This window comes from Myotis brandtii, unplaced genomic scaffold (assembly GCF_000412655.1).
Source record: "Myotis brandtii unplaced genomic scaffold, ASM41265v1 scaffold299, whole genome shotgun sequence".
NCBI classification, from domain to species: domain Eukaryota; kingdom Metazoa; phylum Chordata; class Mammalia; order Chiroptera; family Vespertilionidae; genus Myotis; species Myotis brandtii.
In genome coordinates, this window is record NW_005361430.1 from 963375 (window position 1) to 972298 (window position 8924).

Genomic DNA, 8924 nt, shown 5'->3' on the forward strand with positions numbered 1-8924 from the left:
TTATAATTTATTTCAATATAAACATGAAAAAATAGTGACATAGGTTTTGGCTTTGACTCATGCCTCCTTCTCATACCCCGAGGGTTAATAATAAATGGTCAAAATTTAAGTTATGTTAAATGCTAACCCAAGCAGTCTTTACTTAGAGATTAAAATGAGGGTTTAAGAGATGTCATGGAACCTCACAACTCAGTTCAGCATGATCATTTTGGGATTGCATATGTTATTTTACTTCAGACTTCAGCTTTATCAGTGGAGTATGATTTTAAAATAACTGAACAATGAAATAGGTAAATTTTATTTAAGTAGAGATGCTTATTTCAAATAACTGCTTCCATAATATGTACCCCTTTCAAAGAAATCTAACTTCTATTGTTCTATCCATTTGTTGAACTGTATTTGAACTGCCTCTTTGAGGTTGCCTTCAGGTAGTTTGTTACTTTGGATCTGACGGCTTCAGTGCTGGTAAATCACTTTCCTTTCAGTGTTAACTTCAGTTTGTGATATTGTTAGAAAATGTGCTGTTTCTGAAGAATGGCACCTCCCATGCATCAGCTGTAAGCCTAGAAACACTGCAGTGTGATCCCCACTCAGTTCAGTGTGCTCTTGAGATACCGTTGCCGTAATAAGCCCTGTGTACTTGTAATCCCTCTTCATTATTGATTAAAATCATATACTTGACTTTTCAATCACATTTCATATAGTAAAGTCTTGTATATGCCAGCATTGGAGATGATATACTTTTGGACAAAAAAATTAAAATACCCCGACTTTACTACAACTAGCTGTACCTTTTAATATTTTTAGGCAATCATGATTTTGTCAAAGATACGATATGACTTTGTACCATGGATTGACATTACATCTCTGTCAGGTAGGGTTTGATCAGAGAAGCAGAGCCACTCTGAGTGATATAAGGGATTATGTGATTGTGGGAAGTGTTAGGTTCTTTATGTATGTTTCCCATGTGTCTGGCACTGGGCCTGAAGTTGGCAGAATCAGCAGTCAGGAAAAGAAGATGTGATGGGGAATGCAAAAATAAACTGCTACCTGTGAAGATGATCTTCTGTTTCTTACTAGAATCTGTATTAGTGTCTCATTGCCTCACATCTTCCAATTTGGATGCTGCAGAAGGCATGTCAGAGAGCTGGTGTACTTCACATGAAGTTGCATTCAACTGGCTGAGGCTTCAGAGAAGCTGAAGAAGGTGAACCAATAGGACCTGGAGGAGCTGCAAACCCTGCTGTTTTCCCAAGGATATCTAGCAGCAGCTGGAGTTGTGGGCACAGGTGCTGCCCCATGCCAATGAGGTCACCAGCCCTGACCTTGCAGTGACCTTCTTAAATATGGCAAATATGGCCACTGCATCACTTCCACCTTCCAAATCTTTGGCAGAGTTCTCTGTGCCCTAACCTAGATCTATGCAGGGAAAGAATTTTGGGAAATGTAGTTCTAGCTTAGCTAAGTTATCACAGTATAAAGCCACCAGACTTCACCCATTGCCTACAGGGTATCCATAGACTTCTCTTTTAATCTATACTAACAAAAGGGTAATATGCTAATTAGACCAGACGTCTTCCAGACGACCATCCGATGACCTTTCTGACAAAGCCGGGCCCAAGCCCGGGAGAAACTGCCCGCCCCGCAGTCTTGGGCACCGGTGCCTGCAGCCCTGGAGAGGGAGAAAAGCTGCCCGCCCTGCGGTCCCGGGTGTCAGTGCCTGTGGCTGCGGCCCAGGAGAGGGAGAAAAGCTGCCCGCCCTGCAGTCCCGGGTGCCTATGGCTGTGGCCTGGGCGAAGCCCCTCACCCATGGTCCCCTGTGGCTGTGGCCAGCCTGTGTGAAGCCGGCCCGGGTCCCGGGTGCCTGCAATCGGCCAGAGGGACGGAAGCCAGGGTCCGAGGTGCCTGTGGCTGGTTGGAGGAGGGAATCCTGGGTCCTGGGTGTGGGGCCAAGGCAGAGGCGGTTAGGGGCGATCAGGCAGGCAGGCTAGCAGTTAGGAGCCAGCGGTCCCAGATTGTGAGAGGCATGTCGATATGATGTGCACTGACCACCAGGGGGCAGACGCTCAATGCGGAGCTGCCCCCTGGTGGTCAGTGCGCTCCCACAGGGGGAGCGTCGCTCAGCCAGCAGCCAGGCTCATGGCTGGCGAGCGCAGTGGTGGTGATGGGAGCCTCTCCCACCTCTGCAGCAGCACTAAGGAGGAGCAGTGCAAGCAGTAAGGAGCAGCAAGCAGGCAGGCAGTAAGGAGCAAGCGGTCCCGGACTGTGAGAGGGTGCAGGCTGGGCTGAGGGACCCCCCCTCCTCCAGTGCACGAATTTTGTGCACTGGGCCTCTAGTATTCAAATAAGGGAAGTAGCAGAATGATGCTTCTGCTTAATGTGTCACCAACTATCCTGTACACAACCAGATACAAACTAATCTCTACAGAAGAGGACACAAATTCTACTTATCTTTTGATGATGCTTATTCCTCTTTTTGATGAATCATATCCTCCTTGATAATCCTCCAGTGGTTCTCAACCTTCCTAATGCCACGAACCTTTAATACAGTTCCTCATGTTGTGGTGACCCTCAACCATAAAATTATTTTCCTTGCTTCATCATAACTGTAATTTTGCTACTGTTATGAATCGTAATGTAAATATCTGATATGCAGGATGTATTTTCAAACGATGCGACCCACAGGTTGAGAACTGCTGCACCTAAATCCTGAGATATGAAGTTAGCTACTATTGATACTTTTTTTCTTTTTGATATTAAGAGGAATAGGAGAAGGGACAAAAACAACAACAAAAAAACCCCACCAACAAGAACGAAAAACCCAAACTTGGTTTATATACAAATACTAGGGGCCCAGTGAACGAATTTGTGTACCTTGAAAGGAACTGTGGGCCCTGAGGCTGTGGTGGGCACAGGGGCAGGTCTTGGCCCATCCTCTGTGCCCCCGCCCTGCCCCTCCCTCCATGGCCCCCAGTCCCCTGTCTGCCGGCAGCCCCTGCTCCTGCTGCCGCTCCCATGCTCTGACCTACACTCTGACAGCGCTGGCCCCGCTTGCACCTGCTGATGGTGCAGAGCGATTGGGGCTGGTGCCAGCAGTGGGTGTGAGTGGGGCTGGTGCCCAGATTGCCCCTCAGGACCAGAGGAAGGTGGAGAAGCCCTCAGGGGTGATTGGGGCTGGCAGCCACTGCTTGCACCCACTGACAGCGCCTACCAATTGGGACCGGCACTGGGCACTGACTGCGGCTATGGGTGGGGCTTGGGCCAGCATCAGGTGCAAGTGCTGGGCAGAACTGCAGCACACAGGAGCAAAGAATTTTTAGTAACCACCGAGGTTCGCCCTGATGACAGCGACTGGAGCCCCGCCTTGGTCTGGTGTCCCCGCTCACCTGCTCCACCATCCCACTGTGGCCAACGCCTGCCATGTTCCGCACATGCCCCATGGTGGTCAGCGAACGTCTTAGCGACTGGTTGTTCGATTGTTCAGTTGTTCAGCCGTTCGGTCTATTTGCATATTAGCCTTTTATTATATAGGATCAAAATAAGGAAGAAAGTCTTATAGGTATTGCAGTTCTTATTTCTTACTGCCAATGTTTGATGATTTCTGAGAAGTTATTTTCCTTTTCCCAATACACAATTGCCCTGATAAGTTTCTCTAGAGGATACAAGTGGAAAGATTTACTACATAAAGTTTTAGCTGTGTAGTAGAGTCCTTCCTCAAAGGACCCCAACCTGCACTTTATTCAAGGGACTCTGAGTCTATAAATTGGCTCATTTCTGGGGATTGGATGAAGGATGGCGACTCTTGTGGTGAGTCAAATCAGACTTAGGTTTACCAGAATCAGGGCTTTGTATTCTACCTATACAAATCTAATCATCTGTTTCCACCTCAGCAACATCATGACCAACTAGCCAATGCCAAAGACCTTTGAGAGTCAGACTATTCTGATTACAGCTGCTCTGTTGCCTATTATGGCAACCGCACCTACCTTTTCTTTGGTCATGAATTGCCAACATTTAGTCCCTGTATCTTAGAATCCATCATTCTCATTGATTCAGGTTGTCTAGTTTAAAGGCAGTACTTCCCACTGTCATTCCTGACTTGCAGAGAACAGCCACTCCAGAGCTCTTCAGAGATGCTAAGGCTCCCCTCATGACTATTTCTCATAATCTTGGTGAAGGGAATATCCTCTGCATCCTGTTGCGGGTACAGCAAGAGAGTGGATGATCAATTTACCTGATAATCCACTCTAGCATTCCCATCTCCCCAAGCCTCTGGATCCCCTCCTGTATAGTATACCCAGGAAGTTCTGGCCCTTCAACTTCATTGGGATTTACACTTATGTTGTTCCATCCAACTTTCTTATATTCATCTTTGGGGCCCGGTTTCTGGCTACCAACTAAGTAAATTATTAGAGCTACTCCTGGGCACTATTTTAGCACACTAATTCCAGAATTTCTTACCGAGTCCATACTAATAAGTTAAGCTTTATTTAATATTATTTTCTATCCACCCTGATTTAATACCCTTAGGATCTCTTCCCATATTTATTCTCTAGGTTTCTGGTGATATATATTGGCAAATGCAACTCTGGTGTGTTTTGTGTCTTCTCATGGGTTGCACTTTTAATACCTCAGCCTCTAGGGCAGCGGTTCTCAACCTGTGGGTCGTGACCCCTTTGGGGGTCGAACAACCCTTTCACAGGGGTCGCCTAAGACCATCGGAAAACACATATATAATTACATATTGTTTTTGTGATTAATCACTATGCTTTAATTATGTTCAATTTGTAACAATGAAAATACATCCTGCATATCAGATATTTACATTACGATTCATAACAGTAGCAAAATTACAGTTATGAAGTAGCAACAAAAATAATTTTATGGTTGGGGGTCACCACAACATGAGGAACTGTATTAAAGGTTCGTGGCATTAGGAAGGTTGAGAACCACTGATCTAGGGCGTCCTGGGTATTGAAGCACTAAGAGGTGGTGGGGGGAGATCCTTAGGGAGATGAGCAATCCTTTGCAAAACAACCACCTCAGGAAAGACCATTAAAGGCATTCAGGCAGGAGAAAGCTGTTTCAGAAAGGGAAGGGCAAAAGTGACTTGTCAGATTTAGTGCTCAAGGTCCCCTGTTTCATTGGAATCAGCCCAGATGTTCCCATCCCAGTGACACTTTGTCTTTAACTTTAATACGAGTCCCTGCAAAGTTGGGAATTCAATTTACATTGTATTACAGCCATCTGCAGGATTTAGACTTAGGGTTGGTATTCAGTAATCTTGACCCTGTAGCGACTTTGAGGCCCTGCATTTCTCTCCCCAAGTTCTCCAGCATACTTCAAAGCAACCAGTTGTTGCCATTATTTTCACCAAAATGTTCTGTGTCAGGAAACACTTGGCCACCCAAGTATTAAGTAAGACACCAGTATAATTGTGACACTTAATTATACTGGTGTCTACAGATTAGAATTTAAATAACTTTGTCTACTGCATGCCATGGAATACCATTGCTCCTTTTATCACTGCAAACAAAGGACATCAGTATCTTTAAATCTAATCAGATCAGAGGCCCAATTTCAGGTGGCCCAGAAGCAATTCAGAGAACCCACCCTTAAGTTTCTGTTCATCTGGAACAGCACTGGGTGTTGGCTAGGTTTCAATCAGATATAAGGGATTTCTTATAGGGACTATTTCCTGCATAATCACTGGAGCTGGTTATGCAGTCCCCTGCTGGACCTGAAGTCAGTAGTGCCAGCATTAGGGATGGGAAGATGGATGTGAAGTGTGGGTGGGTAAGGATCAGCTGAAACCCACAAGGACTATGTGGAACCCTCCTGTTTCTCACTGGGAATCATGGTGGTGTGTCACTGCCTACAAGGATCTGACTTCATGGATGCTGGTGCCTTGCCAAAGATCTGGTGTACTTGCTACGGCAAGTTGCACATGAAGTTGGTCAAGGATTCAGAGAAGCTGTGGGCCAAGCTACTGCCCTGGGGAGATTCATCAGGGCCTGGAGGAACTGGCTTCTGCCCCATGCCAACAAGGTGAGACAGAAGATCCATGACGACATGAGTGAGCTGCAACATTATTTGACCTTATGCCAACCATCTGAATGTAAATTGGCCTGCTCTTTTTTCCACCCTCCAAATCTCACGCAGAGTTCACTTGTGGCCAATCCTAACCCAGAATCCTACGGGGAAGGGAATTCTGGCAGTTGGTACAATACAAAGTCATCACAACATTCGATTTTAAATAACCATAAGACTTTATCTCATGAAAAGGCATTACAAATGAACACTGAATAATGCAGACAGATGTTTTGGACACACCAACAACATCTTTAAATTTTTTACAGCTTCCATTGATATGGTATCAAAAGGAATCTCACTTTGACTGTCTGATTAGAATCATACATTAAGGCTTCTTTATAAATTAATTAATGATGGAGTTGTAATGTTAATTTTAATAGTACATGATTTTTTTTTACTTGTTACATCATCTTGTTTATAATTATTGAATCCTTATCATGCCACTATATGAGCCTAAATGTGAATGTTTTGTGAAATAATAGCTAAGAAGTTAGGGGACTATTAAATAGCTTGTGTTTGCTTCATAGTTGGGTCACTTGATTTAGGAGATTGTTGGGCCACTGCCCTACAACATAATTAAAATAGATATCATTTGTAAATGCTTAACTTGTACCAGGTACTGTGTCAAGAACCTTCAATATGTTATCTCACTTAATTCTGTACAATAGTGCTATGAAACCTAGGTTTTATCCCCATTTTACAGATGGGGAAATTGAGGCTCAGTTAAGTACCTTGCCTGAGTTCACTCAGCAGGTAAGAGGAGGACCTGAGATTTACTACTAAGTCAGGTCTGTGCGACTCCAAAACAATATTCTTAACCACACTGCAGAATTTATAAGCTTGTCTGTGATTTCGATGGTAAGGAATATTAAAAAATTATTAGGGAAACCTAAAATTGTAATTGACTGTCTTGTCATTGTATCTTTTTTCCTTCCTCATAGCTCTAACTGAGGAATTGGATTCGGTGAACAACGAGCTACATGCAGTAGACATTCAAATTCAGGAACTTCTGGAGAGGCAACAAGAGCTTACTCAGAAAAAAAACATCCTAACAAGCAGAATAAAGCAGTGTTTGGAGGATTCTGATGCTGGGGGAAGCAATGAATGTGATTCTTCACCTGCCTCTTGGAATAAAGAAGGTTTATTCTTTTTTTATTTGCTAGTTTTTTTTCTTCTTTCTTTAAACTGGAGTCAAATCACTGTATCAGGGTCAGTGCTTTCCAGTACATTAAGAGGTGAAACTGGCCATTCCTTAAGTGGCGTGGGAGCTTAGAGGCAGACCGTTCTTTACCCATGTTCTGTAGTCTTTTAAAATTAAGCTTTTAGGCCCTAGCCGGTTTGGCTCAGTGGATAGAGCATCAACCTGCGGACTGAAGGGTCCCAGGTTCGATTCCGGCCAAGGGCACATGTCCGGGTTGTGGGCTCGATCCCCAGTAGGGGGTGTGCAGGAGGCAGCCGATCAATGATTCTCATCATTGATGTTTCTATCTCTCTCTCCCTCTCCCTTCCTCTCTGAAATCAATAAAGAAATATATTTTGTTAACAACATGAATCAATGCTTGGAAAAGTGAGATATTTATTTTAACTAAATTTTCTAAATTTTCACTAGACAAAATTAAACGATTCAGAAAAAAATTCAAACTTTTTGCCAAAGTCTAGTTCATTTCCCTGCTCTACTGAACAAACCTTTTTTGATTTAAGTTCCTTCAGAGCATCATGTGTATCACTAATTTTCGTGTGAGACAGAGAAAGTCAAATGTTACATGATTTCACTTATATGTGGAATCTAAAAATTAAAATAAAACAGAAACAGACTTATAAATGCAGAGAACAGAGGGTTGCCAGATAGGACAGTGATTGGGGGAATGGGTGAAAAAGGTGAAGGGATTAAGTAGTACAAATTGGCAGTTACAAAATAGTCATTTGAGTGTAAAGCACGGCATAGAGAATATTAATCAATAATATTGTAATAGCTGTATGGTGTCAAGTGGTTACTAGACTTATGGGGGATCACTTTGTAAGTTATATAAATGTCTCACCACTGTACTGTACACCTGAAACTAATATAATATTGAATGTCAACTGTAATTGAAAAGTAAATAAACATTGGTGAACAACCAAAAAAAATAATAAAAGGAATACTATAACTTGAGAAGGAATTGCAGTGCTTTTGTGGGCCTTGTTTTTTAGTGATTCACTTGTAAACAAGATATTTACACCAAAAATTCCAGATAATGGTTAACTTTATTCATGATATTTGAGTATTTTATGATACTTTGAATTCCTTGGTTGACTTTCAGATGGTTTTTCAAATATCTTCTTTTGTGTAAGTTAATTCTCAACTGGCAAGTGCTTTGATTTTTTTCCTGATATACTAGCTTTTTTTTCTGAGGTACGATTTCTGACGGTATATCATTAAATTTGCTTTTGCTTTAGTTTTGTGACTTAAACTAATCTCAAAATTGTTCTTATGAAAGTTAAATTGTCCATAGTATTAAAAATCTTATATATATTTATCTGATCCTGCTCTTATGAAAGCAGCTATGCACGTGTGTCTCCTTATAGTCCTAAACAATCTAATATATTTAGCTTATTTTTCTCTTTCTAGATTTTCCATGGTCTGATAAAGTTAAAGACGTTCTGCAAAATGTCTTTAAACTGGAGAAGTTCAGACTGCTTCAGCTTGAAACTATTAATGTAACAATGTCTGGAAAGGATGTATTTCTTGTTATGCCTACAGGAGGTGGAAAGAGCTTATGCTACCAGTTACCAGCATTGTGTTCAGATGGTATGTATTAATAAAGAGTTATTTTAAATTGAAGAAATGTTAA

At 42.5% G+C, this 8924-nt stretch overlaps 1 protein-coding gene across 3 annotated transcripts in view; it reads left to right on the top strand.

The window, feature by feature from the left end:
• Positions 1-8924, top strand: part of RECQL (RecQ helicase-like) — a 29256-nt gene that overhangs the window by 5269 nt on the left and 15063 nt on the right. For all 3 annotated transcript variants that reach the window (XM_005869573.2, XM_014542343.1, XM_014542344.1), the window contains exons 3-4: positions 7035-7232; positions 8702-8881. In XM_005869573.2, the coding sequence (XP_005869635.1) occupies positions 7035-7232; positions 8702-8881 (378 nt within the window). The remainder of the gene's footprint in view (positions 1-7034; positions 7233-8701; positions 8882-8924) is intronic.